Here is a 27,851-nt window from a genome sequence, read left to right as displayed (position 1 = left end):
TCTGATTTTTGCAATGTTACGTAGATGGAAAAAAGCTGTCCTCGAAATGGTCTTGATATGTTCTTCAAAAGAGAGATCAGGGTCCAGAGTAACGCCGAGGTCCTTCACAGTTTTATTTGAGACGACTGTACAACCATTAAGATTAATTGTCAGATTCAACAGAAGATCTCTTTGTTTCTTGGGACCTAGAACAAGCATCTCTGTTTTGTCCGAGTTTAATAGTAGAAAGTTTGCAGCCATCCACTTCCTTATGTCTGAAACATGCTTCTAGCGAGGGCAATTTTGGGGCTTCACCATGTTTCATTGAAATGTACAGCTGTGTGTCATCCGCATAGCAGTGAAAGTTTACATTATGTTTTCGAATAACATCCCCAAGAGGTAAAATATATAGTGAAAACAATAGTGGTCCTAAAACAGAACCTTGAGGAACACCGAAATGTACAGTTGATTTGTCAGAGGACAAACCATTCACAGAGACAAACTGATATCTTTCCGACAGATAAGACCTAAACCAGGCCAGAACATGTCCGTGTAGACCAATTTGGGTTTCCAATCTCTCCAAAAGAATGTGGTGATCGATGGTATCAAAAGCAGCACTAAGGTCTAGGAGCACGAGGACAGATGCAGAGCCTCGGTCCGATGCCATCAAAATGTCATTTACCACCTTCACAAGTGCCGTCTCAGTGCTATGATGGGGTCTAAAACCAGACTGAAGCATTTCGTATACATTGTTTGTCTTCAGGAAGGCAGTGAGTTGCTGCGCAACAGCCTTCTCTAAAATCTTTGAGAGGAATGGAAGATTCGATATAGGCCGATAGTTTTTTATATTTTCTGGGTCAAGGTTTGGCTTTTTCAAGAGAGGCTTTATTACTGCCACTTTTAGTGAGTTTGGTACACATCCAGTGGATAGAGAGCCGTTTATTATGTTCAACATAGGAGGGCCAAGCACAGGAAGCAGCTCTTTCAGTAGTTTAGTTGGAATAGGGTCCAGTATACAGCTTGAAGGTTTAGAGGCCATGATTATTTTCATCATTGTGTCAAGAGATATAGTACTAAAACACTTGAGCGTCTCTCTTGATCCTAGGTCCTGGCAGAGTTGTGCAGACTCAGGACAACTGAGGTTTGGAGGAATACGCAGGTTTAAAGAGGAGTCTGTCATTTGCTTTCTAATAATCATAATCTTTTCCTCAAAGAAGTTCATGAATTTATCACTGCTAAAGTGCAAGTCATCCTCTCTTGAAATAACTCATAAAATAACTCATAAATACAAAAACAACAAAACGGAACGTGAAACCTATTACAGCCTATCTGGTGAACACTACACAGAGACAGGAACAAACACCCACAAAATACAAAGCGAACTCAGGCTACCTAAATACGGTTCCCAATCAGAGACAACGACAAGCACCTGACTCTAATTGAGAATTGCCTCAGGCAGCCAAGCCTAACTAGACACACCCCTAATCATACACAATCCCAATGCTAATAAAACCCCAATACGAAGCAACCCGGGACTGAGGGGAAGCCCGGTACTGAGGGGAAGCCCGGTACTGAGAGGAAGCCCGGTACTGAGAGGAAGCCCAGTACTGAGAGGAAGCCCAGTGGTCCTTCTGTAGCTCAGTTGGTAGAGCATGGCGCTTGTAACGCCAGGGTAGTGGGTTCGATCCCCGGGACCACCCATACGTAGAATGTATGCACACATAACTGTAAGTCGCTTTGGATAAAAGCGTCTGCTAAATGGCATATATTATTTATTATATATTACGAAACACAACATATAAACCCATGTCACACCCTGGCCTACCCAAAATATAACAAAAACACAAAATACAATGACCAAGGCGTGACAGAACCCCCCTCCCCCCCTAAGGTGTGGACTCCCGGACGCACCTCAAGAGCATAGGGAGGGTCCGGGTGGGCGTCTGTCCATGGTGGCGGTTCTGGCTCGGGACGTGGACCCCACTCCATAAATGTCCTATTTCCTCCCCTTCGTGTCCTGGGATAATCCACCTTCTCCGCCGACCATGGCCTAATAGTCCTCACCCAGATCCCCACATAACTGAGGAGCAGCTCGTGACAGAGGGGCAGCTCGGGACAGAGGGGCATCTCAGGACAGGGGCATCTCAGGACAGAGGGGCATCTCGGGACAGAGGGGCAGCCCGGGACAGAGGGGCAGCCCGGGACAGAGGGGCAGCTCGGGACAGAGGGGCAGCTCGGGACAGAGGGGCAGCCCGGGACAGAGGGGCAGCCCGGGACTGAGGGGCAGCCCGGGACAGAGGGGCAGCTTGGGACCGAAGCAACCCGGGACTGAGGGGAAGCCCGGTACTGAGGGGAAGCCCGGTACTGAGAGGAAGCCCGGTACTGAGAGGAAGCCCAGTACTGAGAGGAAGCCCAGTACTGAGAGGAAGCTCAGGCAGGTAGTAGGCTCTGGTAAATCCTGGCTGGCTGGTGGAACTGGATGATTCAGGTTGTCTGGCCGATCTAGAAGATCATGGCTGACTGGCACTTCTGGCGGATCTTGGCAGACTGGCACTTCTGGCGGATCCTGGCAGACTGGCGACACTGGGCAGACTGGCGGCGCTGGGCAGACTGGCGGCGCTGGGCAGACTGGCGGCACTGGGCAGACTGGGAGCACTGGGCAGACTGGGAGCACTGGCGGCGCTGGGCAGACTGGAGACTCCGGCAGCGCAGGAGAGGAAAAAGGCTCTGGCTGCGCTAAACAGGCGGGAGACTCCGGCAGCGCAGGAGAGGAGAAAAGCGCTGGCTGCGCTGAACAGGCGAGGCGCACTGGAGGCCTGGTGCGTCGTGCTGGAACTGGTGGTACTGGATCGAGGACACGCACAGGAAGCGTGGTGCGGGGAGCTGCTACCGGAGGACTGGTGTGTAGAGGTGGCTCTGGATAGACCGGACCGTGCAGGCGCACTGGAGCTCTTGAGCACCGAGCCTGCCCAAGCTTACCTGGCTCGATGCCCACTCTAGCCCGGCCAATAGGAAGGGCTGGTATGTGCCGCACCTGGCTCTGCACCCGCACTGGAAACACTGTGCGCTCCATAGCATACCACGGTGCCTGCCCGGTCTCTCTAGCCCTAAGGTGAGCACAGGGAGTTTGCGCAGGTCTCCTACCTGGCATAACTATTCTCCCTTCTAGTCCCCCCCCCCCCAATAATTTTTGGGGGCTGCTTTTCCGGCTTCCAACCGCGTCGCCGTGCTGCCTCCTCATACCAGTGCCTCTCCGCTTTATTCGCATCTATTTCTTCCTTGGGACGGCGATATTCTCCCGGCTGCGCCCAGGGTCCTTTTCAGTCTAATATCATCTCCCAAGACCAGAAGTCCTTATATTGCTGCTCCTCACAATTAACAGGGAGAGTAGGCTCAGGTCTGACTCCTGACTCAGCCACTCTCTCTCTGCGCTTTCCCCCAATAAATATTTGGGGGTTACTTTCGTTTTTCGCTCTGCGTCGCTGTGTTTTCCTTTTAGACTCCATTCTTCTATAGCCCTCTTCGCACTGCTGCAGGGAATCCCAGGCGGGCTCCTGCACTCGCTCTGGGTCGGCCGCCCACCTGTCGATTTCTTCCCACGTCGTATACTCCATGCCTCTACCGTCCATAACGTCCTCCTTTAGATCCTGCCAGTTTACACACTGCTCGGTCTGTGAGTGGTGGTGGGTGTTTCTGTAACGGCGTTCGTCTGTTATAAGAAGAGAGTCGGACCGAAATGCAGCGTAGTGGTTACTCATGACTTTAATGAAGGAAAACGGAACGATACATGAAATAACTCATAAATACAAAAACAACAAAACGGAACGTGAAACCTATTACAGCCTATCTGGTGAACACTACACAGAGACAGGAACAAACACCCACAAAATACAAAGCGAACTCAGGCTACCTAAATACGGTTCCCAATCAGAGACAACGATAAGCACCTGACTCTAATTGAGAATCGCCTCAGGCAGCCAAGCCTAACTAGACACACCCCTAATCATACACAATCCCAATGCTAATAAAACCCCAATACGAAACACAACATATAAACCCATGTCACACCCTGGCCTACCCAAAATATAACAAAAACACAAAATACAATGACCAAGGCGTGACACAAATGTCTTCACTGATATTTTCAACCTCTCCCTGACCGAGTCTGTAATACCTAAATGTTCCAAACAGATATCATAGTCCTTGTGCCCAAGAAAGCGAAGGTAACCTGCCTAAATGATTACCACCCTGTTGCACTCACGTCGCTTGCCATGAAATGCTTTGAAAAGCTGGTCATGGCTCACATCAACACAATCATGCCAGAAACCCTAGACCCACTCCAATTTGCATACCGCCCCAACAGATCCACAGTGGACGCAATCTCAATCGTACTCCACACCTTCCAAATATTGAGTACACACCACCCTCACAGGGATGCTGGCCCATGTTGACTCCAATGCTTCCCACATGTGTGTCAAGTTGGTTGGATGTTCTTTGGGTGGTGGACCATTCTTGATTAAAAGAAATGTGAAACGGTTGAACCTGAAAAACCAAGCAGAGTTGCAGTTCTTACCAGAAACCGATGCGCCTTGTCATGTTTTGTCATATATTGTCTTGTCATTATGCTTTCCCTTCTGTTCGTTTCCCCCTGCTGGTCTTATTAGGTTCGTTCCCTTTTTCTATCCCTCTCTCTCCCCCTCCCTCTCTCTCTTCTCTCTATCGTTCCGTTCCTGCTCCCAGCTGTTCCTATTCCCCTAATCAATCATTTAGTCTTCCCACACCTGTTCCCGATCCTTTTCCCTGATTAGAGTCCCTATTTCTCTCCTTGTTTTCCGTTCCTGTCCTGTCGGATCCTTGTATCTATTGTTCACCGTGCTGTGTTTGTGTATCGCCCAGTCGTGTCGTGTTTCCCTCAGATGCTGCGTGGTGAGCAGGTGTCTGAGTCTGCTAGGTTCAAGTGCCTTCCCGAGGCAACCTGCTGTTCAAGATCGAGTCTCCAGTCGGTTCTCGTCATTACGAGTGGAAGTTGTGTTTTTTGATTGTCTTTTACTTTACTGGATTAAAGACTCTGTTTTCGCCAAGTCGCTTTTGGGTCCTCATTCACCCGCATAACACGCCTGGCACCTACTACCATACCCTGTTCAAAGGCACCTAAATCTTTTGTCTTGCCAATTTACCCTGTGAATGGTACACACACAATTCATGTCTCAATCCATGTCTACACTGTTTGAAGTGGATTTAACAAGTGACATTAATAAGGGATCATAGCTTTTACCTGGACCACCTGATTAGTCTATGTCATGGAAAGAGCAGATGTTCTTGAAGTTTTGTATAGTCCGTGTATATACTATTCACACACTTTGTTTGTTTTGCAAATTTGAAATATTTTCCTGAATTCCTAATCCACCCCACTCACATGTTTACTACCGAAACAGTGGCAAAAAGTCGCAATAAAGGGAGAACCGTGCACAGGATGATCATTTAGATTTTCAAAACCTTTAAATTGAATATAGACGAATATCATCTATATTGTTCTCTGTAAAATGTTCAGTGTTGACTGTATGAATCTGAAACTTGTTGATTGATTGTATTACTTATGCAACTTATCAATTATGTTGTTAGATGATTAAATCATCACTTTACCTATCTTTATTTGGGAAAATTGCATGTGTTTCTGTGTCATGTCAGTCATAGAGATAAATGAAGGACTCTAGATAGATAGTCTTAGTATAAACATTACCATAGAGGGCTTCCACTATTTATATATATATATTTAAAAGTAATCAACTGGGTGAGAATTCCTATGGGTTGGGAGTGATTAAATATTTACATTTTAGTAATATAGCAGACACTCTTATCCAGAGCAATTTACAGAAGCAGTTAGAGTAAAGTGCCTTGCTCAATGGCACATCAGCAGATTTTTCACCTAATCAGCTTGGGGATTTGAACCAGCGACGTTTCAGTTTCTGGCCCAACTCTCTTAACCGCTAGGGTACCAGCCAATGACCAAAGATTGTCTTCTTCAAATTGGGTTGCCTATTGTTTGTCAACCAAAGAAAATGGTCATATCTAGCCAAGACCAAGATTTATACACGGACATTGGTCCCTATGAGCAAGACCCGGTGATTTGAGACCATGACAATTTAAAGACTGAATTTATGTATTCGTGAGTGTTCTAGATCAAGAGTCCATGGGCCCGGTCCTCAATTGTAAGAAACTCAAGTAGAATAAACTCAGGTACAGTACAGTATTGTATAGTAGAGCACAGCACAGTAGAGTTCAGTAGAGTAGGGTACAGTGCAGTATAGTAGAGCACAGTACAGTAGAGTACACAAAAGTAGAGTACAATAGAGAAGAGTAGGGTACAGTATAATAGAGTACAGTAGAGCACAGTACAGTAGAGCACAGTAGTTTATTGGTTTATTCATTTATTAGGATCCCCATTAGCTACTGCACATGCAGCACTCTTTCTGGGGTCCACATAAAACATACAAATACATGACAAAAGTACTGAATTATAATAGACATGAACAACATAACATTATATTAAATAAATACAAAATAGAATAAGAGTTATATATAGGAAAGACACCAAGAGACAACAAAAATAATATTTACATACTATGAATATATATACAGTGGGGCAAAAAAGTATTTAGTCAGCCACCAATTGTGCAAGTTCTCCCACTTAAAAAGATGAGAGAGGCCTGTAATTTTCTTCAAAGGTACACTTCAACTATGACAGACAAAATGAGAAAAAACAAACAGAAAATCACATTGTAGGATTTTTAATGAATTTATTTGCTAATTATGGTGGAAAATAAGTATTTGGTCACCTACAAACAAGCAAGATTTCTGGCTCTCACAGACCTGTAACTTCTTCTTTAAGAGGCTCCTCTGTCCTCCACTCGTTACCTGTATTAATGGCACCTGTTTGAACTTGTTATCAGTATAAAAGACACCTGTCCACAACCTCCAACAGTCACACTCCAAACTCCACTATGGCCAAGACCAAAGAGCTGTCAAAGGACACCAGAAACAAGATTGCAGACCTGCACCAGGCTGGGAAGAATGAATCTGCAATGGCCCCCCAATGGTGGAACAAACTCCCTCACGACGCCAGGACAGCGGAGTCAATCACCACCTTCCGGAGACACCTGAAACCCCACCTCTTTAAGGAATACCTAGGATAGGATAAGTAATCACTCTCACCCCCCCCCTTTAAGATTTAGATGCACTATTGTAAAGTGACTGTTCCACTGGATGTCATAAGGTGAATGCACCAATTTGTAAGTCGCTCTGGATAAGAGCGTCTGCTAAATGACTTAAATGTAATGTAAATGTAGGTAAGCAGCTTGGTTTGAAGAAATCAACTGTGGCAGCAATTATTAGGAAATGGAAGACATACAAGACCACTGATAATCTCCCTCGATCTGGGGCTCCACACAAGATCTCACCCCATGGGGTTAAAATGATCACAAGAATGGTGAGCAAAAATTTGCACCACTTCTGGAGAATCACCTATATACAGTATGTGGCTATGCACATGTATATTTGTATTTAATGCAATAATTCATTCAATACTGATTACTAAAGTTATATAATACTGATTTCTAATTTTGTTGAGACCAGAATATAAGTTATTTATCTTACAATTGCCTCATTTAAATGTTCTAACATTTGGCAAACACTTTTACAGTGAATCAAACATTTTAGTCCACCAGTGGCAGAGTCAATAATGGTTGAGGATTATTATTTAGTTCTGATGGAAGCGATTACTCAACTGATATCAAGTAATAACTCAACTCATGTTAATGATAATGATGGTTTTTATGTTTTGTCATAAATAACTGTGTCACAAAGTCTTTTGCCAGACATCAGATCTTTACTGTTGTTTAAGATTATTTTCTATATTTTCACAGAAGTGTGGGCTTATTTGTATGTGAAATGCATTATTCATTTTATACTATACTGGAAGTCTGTATTTGAATGTATATTAACTTACATGAAGAGGCCATTATAAATGTTTCTAAATATGTTTGAATGCTTTACAAATGATTATATATGCTTAGGAATTGTACTACTTGTAATGAGTAATGAAATATTGATTTCTTAATATTTTCTTAATGCTGTGGTGTTCAACTTTAGGTTCAATATGTTCTGAGTTATGCTTATTTCTTCTTAGTGGTGTTTCATTCTAAACATGATGTTGTCCTGCCTGCCTCCTTTGATAGCCACTTGTGGTAGCTAAGGCCATTTGATTTTAGTATTCTGAAAACACTCTAATTGGTCAAGTCGTTAGAAAGAATTAAGTGGTATTTGATCATTGTTTGCACAAGTAATAACCTGACTTTGATTGAATAATTATTGAACATGGTAGTGTCATTTTATACTAACTTATGAGAAACCACAAAAACACAGTGAACATTTAATGAATATTAGTTATTTAAATCATTAATATTTAAACAAGTCAAAGATCATTCATACACAAAGGGGTTAAAAATTGAACCATTTTAATAACTAAGCATGTATTTACAGCAAGTGCTTGAGCAGGATGACTAAAAGTCAGTGACGCGTCTAAAGGAGCCTACAATGGCGCAGGTGGCGCACCATTCACGGTATCTCCTGTACTCTCCTGCTCTTAGGAAGTACTGTCGACCCCGGTAGTTGGGATACTCGTAGAAGATCCAGAAGCCGTTCATGATATTACAGGAGTAGACGTGGCGGTGGTGGAAACGATCAGACACACAGGGACAGTCATCCATGAACTCCATCATGTGACCGCTGAAGTCGGCCTTCTCGTAGATTCGCATCCTATATGAACCCCGGTACTGTGGAACAACAAGAAGGACAATCAAAATGGCAACCAGTGGATACCGAACAGGATACCGAGATATGAAAAAACATTTCCTGGATAATTCCAGGAAGTACATAAATCTAAAGCATAAACAGAGATAATTTGAGAGTGATAAATGATGTTCTTATCCTTGCTCCAACTCTTGTTTTAAAAGTCATCTTCAGGTTCCTTTCGTTGCTTCAGTAAAGCTTTCACATATGCGGTCAGAACTTACCATTGGAATCATACGGCATGATCGGATACAGCTACTGAAGCCCATCCAACGCTGATAATCAGGATATTCTCCCCTTCTCATGTAATACTGGTGGCCCATGTAGTTGGGGCGTTCATAGATCATAAAACAGCCACTTTCCACCCTGATGGAGTTACAGCGGCTGAAGTAGGAGTGCAGGTCTGTGCAGTCATTGCTGCACTCATAACTACGACCTTGGAAGTTCCTGTCCTCGTAAAAAGTAATCTGCAAATCAAGAAAATCCAATGATAAGTTTCACTTTGGGCTGCCATGGGGGGTGGGAAAATATACTGAACACATTATAGAGCAGAGAAGAGAGTAAAACTGTCAAAGTTTACAGTTCATTAGCACAGGGAAAAAGCCCTACCTTGCCCATGGTCTCCGTTGGAGAGATTCCACATGTTTTCAGAGCTTTTTATACTACCTCTTGACAAACAAAGTATTGTTATTCAAATGCTCACATAGTTATAACTCAGGGTACTGGCACATGTGTACCTTTTTGTTGTAGCACAACATTGGGTGAGAAATATGGATTTGTATTTGGGGAAAAAAGGATAAATAATTACTGGTTTGGTGCTTTGACATGCATAGACAAAAGAAAAGACTAGTGTGGTATCCACACATCCAATGGACAATAGGTACAGAACAATATGGAACAGCCCTTTAGCATTAAATATGTTGCCCAGAGAGGTAGCCATTCACTCTCTCTTCTCATCTGCATTTGCAACCCATTTTATGCAAATGAGTACATTTAGAAAGATTGCATCCTGCGGGCAACACACAGACTATTTACAGTACATCATGTGTGAATATTCAATGTGTCATGGGCTAGTTACTGTACATTAATCACAACCCCAAAATGATTAGGAACAGAATATTACTATAACTACATTATTACCAAACACTTCCACCACTTTTACCATCACTAGTACACTAGTACACCTCTCCTCCCTGTAGTTAAAACAATTCAAAAGTGAGTTTTAACCCATTTTTTCCACATTCTAGCAATTGTTTTCATACCATAACATAACTTACCATATCCACTGCCAAGGACAGTCCAAAATCTCTTTCTTACTGGCCCTGCTTAGCTGCGCTCTTCCCATGACCATCCTTGACTAATTGCAGCTTGCTTTTATGCAGTAAACAAGCCATTTGTTTGTGTCATTCCTTTATCCCCAGAAATACCAATCACCTCTGTGTTTCAATTTAAGCATAAAAGTAAACAATGACACTGTGCTGGAAAGCAAAATGTAATTTCATGAACATTACATAGGTCTCTAGTCAACGGTAGTTGGCTATGCTGTAGGCTTATGTCAATAACAGCCAAGTAATGAAGCCGGGAAGCAAAGGTTGATATAATGTAGATTGTTTTTTATGACAGGCGATGTATAAGACGACTTATTATTTTGGCAGGCTGATGGAAAACTAACTGAAAAGCCACATTTGCCCCACAATACGTTTAAGAAACACCTTAATCACAAAGTACTTGTGACATCCAGATCAAAACGTCAAAACACATTTAATAGTCAAAAACATTGAATCGTCCATAAATGCTCATTGTTGTTCCATAGAAGGCCTGAAGGTTCTACCGTGAAACTGGTGAATGTTAGAGCCTTGTACTTCACAACTTTATATAAGAACTGTCTTGTAATGGGAATGGTGATGTGAAATGGGGTATAACAAATGCCTGGCTTTAGTGTAAACCCAGTGGCCAAAGCTGGTTGAAATGCAGCCATTGGACTAGTTGTACTGTCATTTCAACCTGTTTTGCCCACTACGAAGGGTCCAGTTGTACCTCACAACCCCCAGAGACTAGAAGAGTGTCTAGTTATTGGCCATGCTTTGTTGTTGTCTATAGTTAGTTCATGTGCCCATGCAGAGCTGCTGTATCATTCAGAGACTGGGTTCATGCACTGAACAACAAAGTAGTAACTTTTCCATCTCACTTCATGAAGCATCCCAGGACATGAGTGGTGCCTGTTGAACATAGATGATCATGTGACCTGTAAATGTCTTATCCATGACTTGACTCTTGGAACTTTTACATGAACATTGTGAATGTTATCTGTTATCAGAATCTGTCTTGTCTTACTCCACATCGTATTGCTTTATTACTTGGCTGTTAAACACAAGATGACTTTATGTTGAGCGGGGTAAAGTAAAGTGTGTCAAGTTGTGACACGATGTGATACCACTACAGAGACTGTGGTAAGTGGAGCAGAGAGTCAGTTAGGTTTATTGGCACGTTAAGGAATTCTCAAGACGTTTAACACACACTAACCAAGACAAAATGCAGCTTAACAAATATTTCCCTTAGAAATATTGAAATAATTGTATTTTACAAATATTGTTGGTTATAGTACATAGCTCATTAAACTCAGTATCTAACCAGAGAATGATCCAGTGTCCTTATTGTTTTCCTTTCCTTGGTTTCCTACATTTTGTTAAATATTTGTATCTTTCTATTATTTGATAGGTGCGTTCTTGTAAACAAGCTGCATTCATATATAATGAAACATGACATATAAATAAGATCAAAGGAATAAGTAAGACCAAAACAACCTTGTAAATATCGGATTCTTCTCGTTTAACTGTAGCAGATACAGAGAAAGAAAAGGAAGTGATTAACAGGCATTTGAATTATGGTTTGTACAATTAGTAAACATATTTGCATGATGTTCATCAATACTTATGATCCGTAATAATAATTGTATATGATTTAGGCACAGTTAAAGTTTCAATATCACTGCAACTATATGAATGTAGGATTTACAGGGGCACTCATCATTATTGATGTGATGCCTCAAATTCACTACGTTCCCCAGTCAGCACTATTGTATACAGTTAGGATCATGGTATGGATAAATTCAGGCACAATACATGTACAGCTGGCTAATCCCTTATGGGGCACCAAACAGGGAGAGAGCGGATTCATGCTTTGTCTGATTAACTGGCCAAAACACACTAGGCCAAAGTAAGAGCGATAGCTGTAACGAAATGTATTTTCTCACGTATAATGTGGGGTTTGGTGATTCATCTCAATTTTTTGACATGAAGAAAATATGTTCTAGTAATAATTAGGTGTTTTGATATGTAACAAGGAACATTCATGGTTGTGGTGCTGATTTGTGTAGGGTTTAGATATCTACAGCCTACTGTAGAACAAGATAAATCATCTATCTCAAATGCTGTATCAAGAAGCGTATTTGGACTGAATGAAGAGGTTTATTGAAATCAACAAACTTTGCATGAATTATCAGTGAGGGTTTCTAGCAATGGGGTTGAGTTCTGAGAAGATACCAATAACCTTCTCAAAGAGAAGTGGAAGACATAAAACTGAGTTTTTTTATCATGAATCAACGTTTATTGTGGACAAGAGTGACAGTTGATAGTTCAAATTGGAGCTCTCGTTCAGTTGAAGTCGGTGATCCTTCTGAGGGAGCCGATCTTGGGGCTCAATCCTCCCCAGTTGTTGAACCTCCTGTACTCGCCGGGCCTCACATAGTACTGCCTGCCCTTGTAGTTGGGCTGGTCGAACATCAGCCAGTGGCCATCCATCACGTTGCAGGAGTTGATGTCGGACATACGGAAACGGTCCTGGACGTTGGGGCAGTCGTCGCTCAGCTCATTCATCTGGCCGCCCATGTCAGGACGATCGTACATTCTCATTCTATACTGGCCACTGTGCTGTAACGGGATCAAACAGGTGTTACATAGTTATTAGACAGTAACTGCATAGTTACTGCATAGTTATTACATAGTTAAATAGTTATTACATAGTTACTGTATGCTCAAATGCATTGTAATTTGTATATTTCTTACATTGACTTAAATATAATGGTGATTTCAGAGATAAACGTTGCTACAGGCTTTAGTTGGCATTTAGATGTATGTTACATTCAACAAATGTGTGACTGAGTCATCTGATGGCAGCTTCATGTTATATATAGGTAGCTTATTTATGGCAGCTTCATGTTATATATAGGTAGCTTATTTATGGCAGCTTCATGTTATATATAGGTAGCTTATTTATGGCAGCTTCATGTTATATATAGGTAGCTTATTTATGGCAGCTTCATGTTATATATAGGTAGCTTATTTATGGCAGCTTCATGTTATATATAGGTAGCTTATTTATGGCAGCTTCATGTTATATATAGGTAGCTTATTTATGGCAGCTTCATGTTATATATAGGTAGCTTATTTATGGCAGCTTCATGTTATATATAGGTAGCTTATTTATGGCAGCTTCATGTTATATATAGGTAGCTTATTTATGGCAGCTTCATGTTATATATAGGTAGCTTATTTATGGCAGCTTCATGTTATATATAGGTAGCTTATTTATGGCAGCTTCATGTTATATATAGGTAGCTTATTTATGGCAGCTTCATGTTATATATAGGTAGCTTATTTATGGCAGCTTCATGTTATATATAGGTAGCTTATTTATGCACAACCACTCTTTCATAATTAATCAATAAAATACATGTAATACAATTACAGAGTTCAAATGTATCTGGTTATGACTTTGGCTCTGCTAAAAAACTAAATATATGCATATATTTGCATAATTCATTGATAAACTGTTACTTTCCTTCAACCCACCGTACAACGTGTTGGCCCTAGATGTATTACATGTATTACTTGTATTTGTTTTACTTGTATTTGTGTTACTTGTATTTGTTTTACTTGTATTTGCATTACTTGTATTTCAAACCTCACTCACCATGGGGATCATACGGCAGGACCTGATGCAGTCATTGATGCCAATCATTTGCTGGTTATCTGAGTACTCTCCCCTCCTCACAAAGTACTGGTTTCCCATGTAGTTGGGGCGCTCGTAGACCATGAAGCATCCGCTCTCAACTTTGATGGAGTTGCAGCGGTTGAAGTAGGAGTGCAGGTCAGCACAGTCGCTGCTGCACTCATGAGAGTGACCCTGGAAGTTCCTGTCTTCGTAAAAGATGATCTGCAACCAACCACATCACAGAACATCATTATCCCTAAGATCTACAGGACTACTGTTGCTGAACTGCATGAGATCTGTCTGCTAAACTAGTAGCATTATTTTATGTATTTGTAGAAACTGTGCATGTAACATTTAATAAATACTATAAAATATTACTGTTAAACTGTTCCGTTTTAGTGCACACAAATCTGGAAAGTTGTAAAACCATGGCCTTCTTCCTTACCTTTCCCATAGTCATGTTGGCGGTGGATGGGGGTGACGGCTCAATGCTCAATGTCCCTCAATCCAGCACTGTCTTTTATTTTTTTAAATCACACACACAGGGCAGCTGTGTGATTGCACAGCACAAAGTATTGTCATTCAAATATATCCCTCAGTCATAGTCAATAGTGGAGGTGGGTGAAAAAAATCTGTTTCTGTATAGATGGCCGCGCGTAACCAGTTATTGTTCTCTCCCCCATGTTCATCACAATTCTCAGAAAACACTACTGTATACCAGACTGATACAGTACACTGCACAGCATCAGCAAAACCTATCAACACCATATTCATTATACAGTGGTAGCCAGCTAGACGTTAGAGTGCCCATACACGGCCATGAACTGAAAAAATACAAAATACAGTAGTATTTCTTTGAACTTTTTAAGAATCCCCTTAGCCTAGTTTATTCATATAATTCAATCTTTGTCAAATAATACATGGTAATTATCCATTTACAGTAGCATATGTGTTGTATACTGCATCTAATCAGAGCGATGAACATGGCCCACATAAGACATATATCTACCTTTACCAACATGGTCTTACCTGTCCTCGATATTGAGAAGCCAAGCATGGACACCTTTGCTTTATAATTCACTGTTTCATGAAGTCACGGTTACAACGCATAGGGGCTGCAAATGAAAATAAGCTAGGTAGCTAAAATTCGGTGAAACAATTGTTTTGCATGGTCCCTGACAAATATATCAGGAAGATAAATAGCCAATCAATAGAGCGATCAGAATATGCATCTCTATAAGAAACCAATGTCTGGCCGATATTTGAATTGTGTGATATCCCATCTGGTAATTGTGGTGGGATTATTGAATAGTTAATTACTAGAATATCAGAGTTCCATGTTTCCATTTGTTTATTGTAGCACTGAGTCATTGGTCAAGAACAGAGCCAGAGACTTGCTACCATTCAAATTATATAGTCAGAGATCATCATTGATAAGTATTGGTCCATCATATACAAAGGTCAAAATGACATCAAAAATGAAGAACCTGATCAGCTGAACATGCCATAACAATACAGGTATTTTAAAATTGAGAAGTGTGTATTGCATTGGTCCTCTTTGTTTTTGTCTGAAGATATTCCAATTTAAAAGTGTAATTTTTGCCCATAGGCTTTGTAATCAGCTGTCTTTCCTTGGAACTTCTTATATCCCATCATGTCGTTGTGGTTTGTTCGACATCTTCTCCAATTTAATTTTCACCTTCTCTCTACTTTTATGTTTGTGTTTTATACCAATAACAGAACATTTGATTCTCCATTAACGTGCAGTGAGGGTGGGGTATACAATCTCTTGACTTGAGTGATTGAGCTATTGTCCCACCATGAGTCCTAGCTATCCACAGAGATGCCAGCCACAACGTCCAATTCATTGATAGGATGGTATGTTTAGTAGTCCATGATTCGTCGAATAGAACCCACTCTGGCACTCCTGCCGCCCCATTCGCTGAATCTCCTGTAATACCCAGGCTTTATAAGGTACATCCTCCCCCTGTAGTTTGGGTGCTCGTAGAACAGCCAGTTTCCTCCTTTCACATTGCAAGAGAAAATGTCATTGATGTTGAAACGATCCATGACGCTGGGACAGTCATCCACAAGATCCATGATCTGCCCACCATACTCTAGTCTCTCAAAGAGACGCATGTTGTAGGATCCAGGCACCTGATATTGATTTGAGAAGGTGAAAAAAAAACATTAGAATTGTGCCATCTTAGAACTTCTATCTTTATCTTGATAATCAGAGGAGCATTACAAATCATTATGGTTACACACCCCCAGCCCTACACACACACACACCTGCACCAACTTGTTACAAATGTAATAAGTGACATTTAATCACAAGATTAAAACCCTTCAAGAATTTAGCAATGATCTCTCAGGAGCATGTCTATGCAGAATTCCTCACTTTATCATTTGCATAATTTATGCCCCAAATTAGAATGCTCCAAGTTTACCTTTTGAGAGTGAAATATATATAGATTCCACTATATATACATCTGAACATACTTTTATAGCGAATGTACTATTTGTACTATGGGAAAGTGAAATAAACATAGAATACAAGTAAACGTTTTTATTTTATTTCAGGAAAAGGTTAACTGGAGCAATATATTCATGAACTTTTGATAAACTGTCCATGAATACACATTTATTAACTTAATTTTTGTAATGGCAGTCATACAAACAGAGAGCTCACCGAGGAGATGATGTGGCATGAGTTGATGTTGTCATTTGTGCCCATCCAACGATTGTAGTCAGGATACTCTCCTCGACACAGGTAGTACTGTTGGCCAGTGTAGTTGGGCTTCTCATAGATCATGAAGCATCCACATGTCACCTTGATGGAGTTACACCGGCTGAGAAGGCCGAGCATGTCTGTGCAGTCACCATTGCATTCAAAGTGACGGCCACCATAGTCCTTGTCTTCGTAGAAGATGATCTAGGCATAAAGTTTACATCATGTTGTTAATATTCATAAAGACAGAACATTCAAGATTGATCAAGGATTAATACAAAGATGAATTGATCAAGGATAAGCTTAATCCTTTCAATTCTAATCAATGGTGGTACAAGAATACCAGAACACAAAAACACTCACATGAATTCAATGGGAATGCCTGAAATTGATATTGCCATGAACACCCTTTTTACTATTCTACTCTATGATCCCTCATAGCTGTTTCGAAGGTTTACCTTCCCCATGGTAGCTGGGCTTGTTGTGCCTTGTCGGTGTGATCTGCCCAGCCATTTGAAGACTCCACCTGTCACATATATAGTGAACATGAATTGCAGACTCTGCATGTGCCATTCATATTGTAATACCCAGTGGTCTTTTGCACATAGTGCCATTGTGTCGTCCTGAAGAGGTCAAAGGGGAGGAGAAAAGGTTGGGTACACCTTTTTTCCCAAATGGACAGGTTATGGTAGCATTTGGCTATGACCAAGAGATCATGTAGCTTTATTTTGTATGTACTCAAACATGGCAATGCATGACAAGGCATTGGTAATCGTAGCTCCTGCAGTGTTTCTTTCTTTGAGATTTCGTGCCAGCCATTAGTTATACTTATTTGAAGTTATTCACTCTTTATGAAATATACATTTCTCTATTAAATATATTATGTTATTCAATGCATTTCTGTGAATATTTCATGAATTACACATTTTGTAATCACAACCATTACAATAAGTAAACCCAGGGTATGGACACCTCTTTGTCAAAATGTTTAAATGATAGACTAGAGAGGTTAATCCTATAGTGAATATCCCATACTGTCACGTTCTGACCTTTATTTCCTTTGTTTTGTATTTATTTAGTATGGTCAGGGCGTGAGTTGGGGTGGGCAGTCTTTGTTTGTTTTTCTATGATTTTGGGATTTGTATGTTTTGGCCTAGTATGGTTCTCAATCAGAGGCAGGTGTCATTAGTTGTCTCTGATTGAGAATCATACTTAGGTAGCCTGGGTTGCACTGTTTGTTTGTGGGTGATTGTCTATGTTAGTTGCTTGTGTCAGCACAGGTCTCATTTATAGCTTCACGGTCGTTATTGGTTTATTGTTTTTGTATTCAGTGTTCAGTACTTTCTTTCATTAAATACTCACCATGAACACATACCACGCCGCATTTTGGTCCTCCGATCCTTCTCGCCTCTCCTCTTCAGATGAAGAGGAGGAAGACCGTGACACATACATCTTACCATTATATAACGAGACAATAATACAATAAGTGGGATTCACACAAGGAAAGATTTGTCTGTTTGGACTTTTTCACCTTTTGTATGTTTCTGCTTTTCTTCCAATTGAAATGTGATGTGCTTTCCAATGTCTCCACTCTACATAACTATACTTTCATGAATGGGTTGAACTGAACTATTTGGGATGGGTGGAATCTATCACACATATTTTTTTCAGTCTATAGTACATGACAATATAGATTTTTTTTAGTATATAGTATTTGACAGTATAGATTTTTTCAGTATATAGTATATGACAGTATAGGTTTTTTCAGGATATAGTATTTAACAGTATAGATTTTTTTCACTATATAGTATATGACAGCATAGGTTTTTTCAGGATATAGTATATGACAGTATAGATTTCTTTCAGTATATAGTATTTGACAGTATCGATTTTTTTCAGTATATAGTATATGACAGTATAGGTTTTTTCAGTATATAGTATATGACAGTATAGTTTTTTCCAGTCTATAGTATATGACAGTATAGGTTTTTTCAGTATATATTATATGACCGTATAGGTTTTTTCAGTATATAGTATATGACAGTATAGGTTTTTTCAGTATATATTATATGACCGTATAGGTTTTTTAGTATATAGTATATGACAGTATAGGTTTTTTCAGTATATAGTATATGACAGTATAGGTTTTTTCAGTATATATTATATGACAGTATAGGTTTTTTCAGTATAGGTAATCTAATAAATAAATGTATTTGTATGTATGTTATTATCTGTACTTGGTATTATTTTGCCACCCTCAGTATAGAAATAGGACTACAGTGGGAGATCCTATTTTAAATGCAGTTACAAAAATCCCAAATTGTCTGTACATGTAGCTTGGCACTTAAAATATATTATTTAATGTTGTATTTTCTTAAATTAAATGTAATTATGAAATATTTTATACATTAAATATTAAATATAAAGACTAAAGATTGATGTTGAAATTGAAATACAAGTGATGTATGTTTACAAATGCATGTCTCAAAATATAAACTGGATGTGAGTCACATTCGTATGTTATTTGAAAAGTATTTGATTTATTGTTTCAGTTATATAGGATAGTATGTTTCCAATCAAATCCTTCATCCTATCCTTACTATCTATACATACCTCTGATTTCTTTGTTAAATTCAGTTATTTGTAAGAAATTGTTCTTATATGTACTATTCTCCAACATAATATGTTCTCCAATAGCATGACAACACAACTCGCTACTAGGTAGTATGTAATCAGACATATGAGCATACAAAATTGACTAACTATGATAGTTTATGCACCGACAAGATAGTTCTGGCCCTTCAAATATTTAGCTCTATAGGCTTCACATATGTGCACCCTTGGCCTCCAGTGGAAGCAGGGAGGTCCTGACATAGCCACATAGTACCTTGTTACGTTAGAAAGGGCTTTATGAATGCATTTATCTGTGGAGCAGATCACAGCAGCCACAAATGCACAATATCGAGTATAGTATGTTAACTCCATTAAGGAGGATACACTTTTCAGTTGAATGGCCTTTGTGTTTTTAAGACATCTCAGAGTATCTTATAAATCACTGGCCTTTAGACCGCTTTGAGCACTGAAACTGGTTTGTTTGGTTAACACTGAACAGTAATGAGGGTAGAGCATGAATGATCCAGTACAGTATAATAGAGATCACGCTTTGACTCCTGTCTGATCAATACTGCAATAGCTTTATTGATCCCTCTAAGCAGAGCGAGGAAGTCGGGTGTCGTGGTGCCACCCCTGCTGCTAACATCCACACTGGAGAGCAGGCCTGCAATGCTCAGAGAGCAAGAACAAAACTGAAAACACTTGAGCACTGACACCATTTTATTCAGTGTGTGAAACAAGGCATAAAGTAGACATTTTACAAGGACCCTTCCTTCTTTAGAGGTCCATAATGCGCCTGATTGAGCCGATCTTGGAGCTCATGCCTCCCCAGTCGTTGTATCTACGGTACTGGCCGGGCCTCAGGTAGTAGTGGTGTCCTCTATAGTTGGCCTGATCATACATCAGCCAGTGGCCATCCATCACGTTGCAGGAGTTGAAGTCGGACATACGGAAACGGTCCATACAGTTGGGGCAGTCGTCATCCAGCTCCATCATCTGGCCTCCCATGTCAGAGCGGTCGTACAGCCTCATCTTGAAGTTACCACGGTGCTGGAGGGGACAGAAAAGGAAACAGGGTTATATTCCATGATCATCTGTGTTCTAAATATAACTTTTCTTTATTGTTAATTAACACATCAATACAAAAACAACTATTTAAATGCTCACAGAAAGGCTGGCAATCTAACTGATTTAAGGAATTGAAGATTGATTATGTAAATGTTTGATGATTAAACCACTAAGGATAACATGATACACCCCCCATAGATGGTTTGGTGATATACTACGATATGATCAAAACCTAGATTATGTGTAAGTACTCTCAAATATACAGTGATACAGTAAGTAGATCATATGTGTTTGAGAAATAATGGTATGGGACAGTTCCCTTACCATGGGGATCATGCGGCAGGACTTGACACACTCGTTCATTCCCATCATGCGCATGTAGTCGGAGTACTCTCCCTTCCTCAGGAAATGCTGGTGTCCCATGAAGTTGGGGTGCTCGTAGATCATGAACATACCGCTCACCACCCTGATGGATTGGCAGCGGTTGAACATGGAGTGAAGATCAGCGCAGTCACTCATGCACTCATGGTGACGGCCACCGAAGTTCTTGTCCTCGTAGAAGATGATCTGATGGAAGAACAAGGATCATTTTTGAAGTAGCATTAATAAGGAAATCAATGGAAAAACAACAACAAGTAAAGATGTGATATAGGCAGCCTACAGATATACTGTATGATGAAATGAGTCTAAATAACAACATATGTGTTTGATTAAATATACAATGTGTTTGTATGTGTGCTTGCATATTTAGTTTCTGTAAATGTAAAATGGCCTAAAATACAAACCTTTCCCATCATATTTGCGTTTGGTTGGCGAGCTGCTCGTTCTGCTTGCTGTGCTGGTGGCCAATGAGGTGGTTTATCTTTATATACATTCCCCTAGGGGGAAAGATAACATTGCATGTGTTGTTATTCAAATCAGTCATGCCAGCATGTCAGCACAAACACAACATACAGGAGTTTTGCTACTCTTGTCCAACCATGGTGATGGCTGTGTTCATATCCTAGCGTCCAGAAAAAGCTGCACACATCATTGACAGGCAGGCACTGGAAAGATCAATGAGCTGATGCCAGTCGGAGAAAGTATCACAATTGCTAAACCAGACCCAGGTTAATAAGCAATTTAATCAAATTAAGTAATTTGCCGTCATATTTAATTTGATATTGTGTACTCAAATCATCACAAATGTATGCATTTCAATCACTTGAGGTTGATGGACTAAGTGTTGATATGTATTATAGCTATACGTTGTCGGTATAGTCAAAATACTTCATAATGATCTTATAAAACAATTTGATCTGTGATTGTGCATGTTTAGCTGGGTGGTATGTTGATTGATAGATCTGATAGCCATTTACTGTATATGATGAGTATACAGTTATCTTTAGAGGAAGATACCAAACACGTGTTGCTATGATATGTGTTACATATTGATAGGGGGATCCTTTCAAAACAATAAAAACTCACACATGAAATTCCATGCTTTTGTGTGTGGCCCGTTTTTCCGATTGGGAGCTTTGCCAACATGGTATGTTTTCAACAGTGTAATCCTGTGTTGCACTATTTATGGCATAGAACCCTGGGTGAACACATCAATAGGAAAGGCAGCCAATAGCACCCAGACCCCGCCCGCCATCCATCCATCCACCCTTCTCTCTAAAGCTGTGCGGAAGAGTGCTGTGTCACTGTCTTCAGAGGACCATGCAGACTTGATATCAGAATGGGCTTTAATTCTATTGTCCATGTCAGATTTGCATATACGCCATTAGCAAATCAATTGTTTTCCTCTTACTTTGATCTGAGAGAGAGCACACAACTTCAGGCTATATTATACTCTTAAACCAATGATTTAAATATACACTAGATCACAAATAGGGGCGCTGTGTTGAAACCACAGTGCCTCCATCTTGGCACTCCCCCAACGCTGTAAGTACACGATTTGAATATGAACTGGGTCCATATCAAACTGGTTCCCTTACTACTGGCCTATCACCAAACTGCATTTACAGTATGTGTTGCAGTGAATTGGTTTCAACTTCACCCAAACTGTTTAGCTAGCCTATTCAAAAGAAATATCACAAGAAACATTCACAATAGATTAATTTATTCAGACTCATTCAGACTCATTCAGAGTTACCTTTGTAACTTAATAATGACCAAATATCTATTTCAAATTCATAAAATATATTGACACAGTCCTGTGTGTTAGAATAGGCATACTCTTCTATTGACAAGCCAGTGCCAACTAGAGATGAGCTGCATTTAGGGAGGCAGAGAGGGTGTTCTTATCTAAAACTCTGTGATCCTACGGAAGGAGCCAGTGGTGGCACATGTGGCGCCCCAGTCACTAAACTTCTTGTACTCTCCAGGCCTCATGAAGTACTGGCGGCCGCGGTAGTTGGGGTGTTCATAGAGGGTCCAGTAGCCCTCCAGAACGTTACAGGAGTAGACGTCACGGCTGCGGAAGCGTTCCTGGACAGACTCACAGTCCTCGGCGAACTCCATCGTCTGGCCCTGGAAGTTGGGGCGTTCATAGATGCGCATGCGGTATGGGCCTCCGCTAGTCTGCAGGTAGGGAGATAGGAATCAGCGTGTTCAGGACATTCTAGATTCTTGCTGTATTGTTATATTGTGTTGCTCCATGTCATTCAATATAATAACCGTCATGTCCTACCAAGGAGATTCACCCACTCAATCAGGTTCTCATCACAGAGCCTAGGAATTTGCTGTTTTTTTTTGTAAAGAAGAAACCCAAATGTGTTGCATTATCAACCTGCCCTCAGAATGGATTTGAACATTCATAACCATACATCAATCCGAGGGTAACCCCATTCACTCCATCGGTAAAATATTCTACATTCAAAACTTTGTAATCGTTTGATTGATGTCTGAAGTATTACTGAATGGAGTATCAGCCTGGCAGGGTAACACGGCAACACCTCAAAGACAATTAGGTTGCTCACATAGGAGAAGGTACGGCAGGAGCGGATGCTGTCATTGTATCCCATCCAGTGCTGGTACTCTGGGTACTCCCCTCTGGTCAGCACGTACTGATAGCCTGTGTAGTTGGGACGCTCGTACAGCACCCAGCAGCCGCTATCTACCTTGATGGAGTTACAGCAGCTGAAATGGGGGTGCATGTCAGCGCAGTCTGCATCGCACTCATAAGAGCGCCCCTGGAAGTTGCTGTCCTCGTAGAAAGTTATCTGTAGTCGAAATGGGAGGTAGGAGAGCACACAACTTAAGACCGTAGTATACACCTGAACCAATTGTTTATATATTCACTAGATCACTGATAGGGGGCGCTGTGTTGAAGCCACAGTGCCTCCATTTTGGCACTACACTGCCACATTTATTCCATTAGGCACCTTAATGCATACTTTGAAATTATATGTGAGCTAAACATAAAAGTATTTTTTTTTAGATTACTAATGTTTACTGTCCACACAACAACAACAAAAATACTTAAAATACATGTAATTTTGTCCTTGAAACATTTAATTGAAATACTGTGGAATTCCATTCATTCCTATGGAGGACTGCTCTCCTGGTGAGTGCCAATATGGCCAACAGGTGGCTTCAAAACCTCTCATTGGCCAATATATAGAATCAGCAATACAGGGTTTATATACTTCATGGTCCTGAAACCCACAATGGACTCAACCGTCATATGTTGTTAAATGCATGCATATGATGTGTCATTTCCTCAGTCTAATCAACATCACCAATTTCAACACAGTGCCAATGTTTCAAAGTCTAAGTAATGACAATAAATGTGTGGCCTTACTGTCCTGTTCAGAGACAGTTAGACCCAGGGGCGCCATGCCGTAAATCCTGAGAATTTTGATTTAATCCTCCTGGCTGGTGGTTATTTTGTTTAAAGAAACTAACTCTGCTCAAATCTGGGTAAAATATTGAAAGTAATGTGAGTATTATTCAGTACATTTAGTTATTGGTTGCTTTTCTAAAGTATACCAATCTTGCCAGCAGGCATACCAGCTAAGATAGTTAAACAACCTACCTACTCTACCTTGATTGACAGCCTGAAATGATTTCAGGGGTAGCTAGTTATGAGGTTGTGAGTTTGGGAACCTATCTGGGCAAGCTAAAGCAAACTTCATATAATTGCTATGTGGCTAGTAGTAGCCTATTACAGAGAAACAATAAACAATAACAAATAAAGTGCCGCCCTAATTCTTTTAGCAGGACAAATCTGAGGGTGCACGTGCCCCCTATGGGCATGACGCCTTACTTTGACCTAATATAGTTCTGCTATGATGCATGTTTAGGCTGTGAGTTAAGTTGCAATGGGTTAGCAGAGGGCTGGGAGGAAGTCTACACTGGTTCGGCCCACTATCTTACAGTGCAATATAGAGACAGATAGTGAAAGTGTCCCCTCCTCCCAAGGTCTTACCTTACTCATCCTGGTAAATCTCCCTGGAGTCCGTCCTCTACAGGAGTGATGATCTGGCTCACCAGGCGCAGGGACCACTATATGAACCTCAATCGACAGATGGGCTGATCCCACTTTATTTGTTATTTTAATGAACAGGGATTTGGTGGCCTGGCTGCACTGCCAAAAGTCTTGATCCTGGGCATACTGTCGAGTTAAAAGCCCTGATTCATCAGTGCTAAAAGTCCTAGCGGGCACATTACAGACCAGATCTGACCCTCACTTTTTTCTATGTCCAATCAGACTGTACACATTTATCCACTGGTCCACCAAAACAGGATTAATGTTTACCACACAGAATGTTCGATGTCATCACAAAGGCAAAGCAACCAAGTGTCTGTCTAACCATCTGGTGAGAGAGATGGTGAGATATGGGTTCATGTAGTCAGGAGTTAAAGTGGGGGAGCGCTATTTGGGGAGCGAGGTTCTCAACCTAAACCTAAGCTCAAACCTAACTTCATTTCCAACACACCGGCTCAATCCTAACCTCATCCCTTACCCTAGCTTCAAGGCCACACCACATCTCAACCTTAATTCTAGCCAATGACATAAACTCAATCCTAACACTATAGCATAATGCCTAACACAAGCATAATGACCACACCTCAGTTTAACTCTAACCCTAGCCATAATTACAATCCTAACCCTAATTTAGTGTCCACATCCCGGCTACTGTTCCACCATCCCATACTTCCATATTCAAATAGAGCCCGATTCAGAATTAGGAAAATGTACGCCTTTCCTAGGCACTTCTTAGTAGATGGTATTCAGACTTACCTTGTGCAGGTGCTTAAATGGGTACCTCCCAAGTGGGAAACTCGAGATCCAACTCTTCGACCTAGGTTAGCCAGTCAGAAATGTCAGTTTCCGACGTGATGTGAATGCAGCATTAATTTTATTAAACTGCTGAAAACCATCCCAGCTGCTGGCCAACAGATTGTTCTCGTGGCGATTTCATTCAATAGGGTTTTCAGTAGATTTATCTAAAGTCATCCATTTAAATGTTATTTGGTGTACCTTTAATTAGAATTCTCTTGACAGACTCACTGGAATATCTGAATATTAGGGATCAATTAAAGAAAGCTATGTAAATATTAGTCTCCTTTTCATCACCAACTGGTAGATTAAAAAAATATTCTGATCTTGCATAGTATTTAGGGTAGGAAAGTATTTATGAATAATAATAAAAACAGGTTTGGTTTGGAGAGCCTTCACACACTAAATGTATAGTGGTTTGATTCATCCTGAAAGTTACCATATTCAATTCAATACGTTAGCCTAATATGATCCCCTATTCCTAGCAATCCACAGGAACAACCACATAAACATGACAGAAGAAGGAAAGATAAACCAAGGATGTAATGGAATGATGCAAAATGGTGACAACACTAAGGTGACAGTTATAAATGTATGTGGGTATTACTGACGGTGGCTACCAGATAGTGGCTAATAATGTTTATAAAAGAAATACAGTGTAAAGTCCGGGCATATAATTAAAACATTCTGCAAATCAGAAATCAACTCGGTAAATTTGGCACTATACTGTCATTTGATTGAGTCTCCAAATGTCATCCCTGGAAATTATAAGGCCATATGACTGGTTTCACATTTGTCTCCAGCGATCACAAAGTCAAATATAGTAGATCTAAAACAATTGTTATTTACATTTACAATCCTCTTATCCAAAAGGTTTACTAATTTACCTAGCTTTTATCAATAGCTCTCAAAGTGTAAATTACCGTGCATGGATAATTATGTTATCAGAAAAAAGCAGATGTTGTTCCATCGGGAACCGACAGATTGCTCAGGTGTAAACGAATTGGAATTAGGAGGGAATTAAGTCAAAGTCAGAATACAGTGTATACAGTGGGGCAAAAAAGTATTTAGTCAGCCACCAATTGTGCAAGTTCTCCCACTTAAAAAGATGAGGCCTATAATTTCATCATAGGTACACTTCAACTATGATAGACAAAATGAGAAAAAAAATCCAGAATATCACATTGTAGGATTTTTTATGAATTTATTTGCAAATTATGGTGAAAATAAGTATTTGGTCACCTACAAACAAGCAAGAGTTCTGGCTCGCACAGACCTGTAACTTCTTCTTTAAGAGGCTCCTCTGTCCTCCACTCATTACCTGTATTAATGGCCCGTGTTTGACCTTGTTATCAGTATAATAATATAATAATAATAAATGCCATTTAGCAGACGCTTTTATCCAAAGCGACTTACAGTCATGTGTGCATAGACACCTGTCCACAACCTTTGGCCAAGACCAAAGAGCTGTCAAAGGACACCAGAAACAAAATTTTAGACCTGCACCAGGCTGGGAAGACTGAATCTGCAATAGGTAAGCAGCTTGGTTTGAAGAAATCAACTGTGGGAGCAATTATTAGGAAATGGAAGACATACAAGACCACTGATAATCTCCCTCGATCTGGGGCTCCACGCAAGATCTCACCACGTGGGGTCAAAATGATCACAAGAACGGTGAGCAAAAATCTCAGAACCACACGGGGGGACCTAGTGAATGACCTGCAGAGAGCTGGGACCAAAGTAACAAAGCCTACCTTCAGTAACACACTACGCCGCCAGGGACTAAAATCCTGCAGTGCCAGACGTGTCCCCCTGCTTAAGCCAGTACATGTCCAGGCCCGTCTGAAGTTTGCTAGAGAGCATTTGGATGATCCAGAAGAAGATTGGGAGAATGTCATATGGTCAGATGAAACCAAAATATAACTTTTTGGTAAAAACTCAACACGTCGTGTTTGGAGGACAAAGAATGCTGAGTTGCATCCAAAGAATACCATACCTACTGTGAAGCATGGGGGTGGAAACATCATGCTTTGGGACTGTTTTTCTGCAAAGGGATCAGGACGAATGATCCGTGTAAAGGAAAGAATGAATGGGGCCATGTATCGTGAGATTTTGAGTGAAAACATCCTTCCATCAGCAAGGGCATTGAAGATGAAACGTGGCTGGGTCTTTCAGCATGACAATGATCCCAAACACACTGCACTGGCAACGAAGGAGTGGCTTCGTAAGAAGCATTTCAAGGTCCTGGAGTGGCCTAGCCAATCTCCAGATCTCAACCCCATAGAAAATCTTTGGAGGGAGTTGAAAGTCGGTGTTGCCCAGCAACAGCCCCAAAACATCACTGCTCTAGAG

The 27,851-nt window shown here is 40.7% G+C and overlaps 5 protein-coding genes across 6 annotated transcripts; all 5 read right to left on the bottom strand.

Annotated features, from left to right (window-relative positions):
- Positions 1-8,475: 8,475 nt before the first annotated feature.
- On the bottom strand, positions 8,476-10,243 carry LOC124042922 (gamma-crystallin M2-like). 2 transcript variants are annotated; one of them, XM_046361062.1, is made up of 4 exons: positions 10,104-10,178; positions 9,436-9,494; positions 9,051-9,293; positions 8,476-8,810 (listed from the first exon to the last, which is right to left on the bottom strand). In XM_046361062.1, the coding sequence occupies exons 2-4, from the start codon at positions 9,442-9,444 to the stop codon at positions 8,538-8,540; spliced, it is 525 nt and encodes a 174-aa protein (XP_046217018.1). In that variant the 5' UTR covers positions 9,445-9,494; positions 10,104-10,178; the 3' UTR covers positions 8,476-8,537. The 2 variants fall into 2 exon arrangements, with proteins under 2 accessions (XP_046217018.1, XP_046217019.1); XM_046361063.1 differs by lacking the exon at positions 9,436-9,494 and having other exon boundaries at positions 10,104-10,243.
- A 2,166-nt stretch (positions 10,244-12,409) lies between these two features.
- Positions 12,410-15,012, bottom strand: LOC124043979 (gamma-crystallin M2-like). Its single transcript, XM_046363176.1, has 3 exons — positions 14,264-15,012; positions 13,798-14,040; positions 12,410-12,755 (listed from the first exon to the last, which is right to left on the bottom strand). The coding sequence occupies exons 1-3, from the start codon at positions 14,276-14,278 to the stop codon at positions 12,480-12,482; spliced, it is 534 nt and encodes a 177-aa protein (XP_046219132.1). The 5' UTR covers positions 14,279-15,012; the 3' UTR covers positions 12,410-12,479.
- A 139-nt stretch (positions 15,013-15,151) lies between these two features.
- Positions 15,152-17,050, bottom strand: LOC124043980 (gamma-crystallin M2-like). The gene is made up of 3 exons (XM_046363177.1): positions 17,008-17,050; positions 16,511-16,753; positions 15,152-15,975 (listed from the first exon to the last, which is right to left on the bottom strand). The coding sequence occupies exons 1-3, from the start codon at positions 17,014-17,016 to the stop codon at positions 15,703-15,705; spliced, it is 525 nt and encodes a 174-aa protein (XP_046219133.1). The 5' UTR covers positions 17,017-17,050; the 3' UTR covers positions 15,152-15,702.
- A 2,819-nt stretch (positions 17,051-19,869) lies between these two features.
- On the bottom strand, positions 19,870-21,172 carry LOC124043977 (gamma-crystallin S-1-like). The gene is made up of 3 exons (XM_046363173.1): positions 21,016-21,172; positions 20,555-20,797; positions 19,870-20,212 (listed from the first exon to the last, which is right to left on the bottom strand). The coding sequence occupies exons 1-3, from the start codon at positions 21,025-21,027 to the stop codon at positions 19,940-19,942; spliced, it is 528 nt and encodes a 175-aa protein (XP_046219129.1). The 5' UTR covers positions 21,028-21,172; the 3' UTR covers positions 19,870-19,939.
- Positions 21,173-22,317: 1,145 nt separating this feature from the next.
- Positions 22,318-24,798, bottom strand: LOC124043978 (gamma-crystallin M2-like). The gene is made up of 3 exons (XM_046363174.1): positions 24,645-24,798; positions 23,194-23,436; positions 22,318-22,795 (listed from the first exon to the last, which is right to left on the bottom strand). Exons 1-3 carry the CDS (start codon positions 24,651-24,653, stop codon positions 22,520-22,522), a joined length of 528 nt encoding a protein of 175 aa, XP_046219130.1. The 5' UTR covers positions 24,654-24,798; the 3' UTR covers positions 22,318-22,519.
- Between the last annotated feature and the right edge of the window lie 3,053 nt (positions 24,799-27,851).

Source organism: Oncorhynchus gorbuscha, linkage group LG09, assembly GCF_021184085.1.
Source record: "Oncorhynchus gorbuscha isolate QuinsamMale2020 ecotype Even-year linkage group LG09, OgorEven_v1.0, whole genome shotgun sequence".
Classification (NCBI taxonomy): domain Eukaryota; kingdom Metazoa; phylum Chordata; class Actinopteri; order Salmoniformes; family Salmonidae; genus Oncorhynchus; species Oncorhynchus gorbuscha.
Note: the sequence above shows the minus strand (reverse complement) of the source record. Positions and strands in the feature narration are given on the sequence as shown.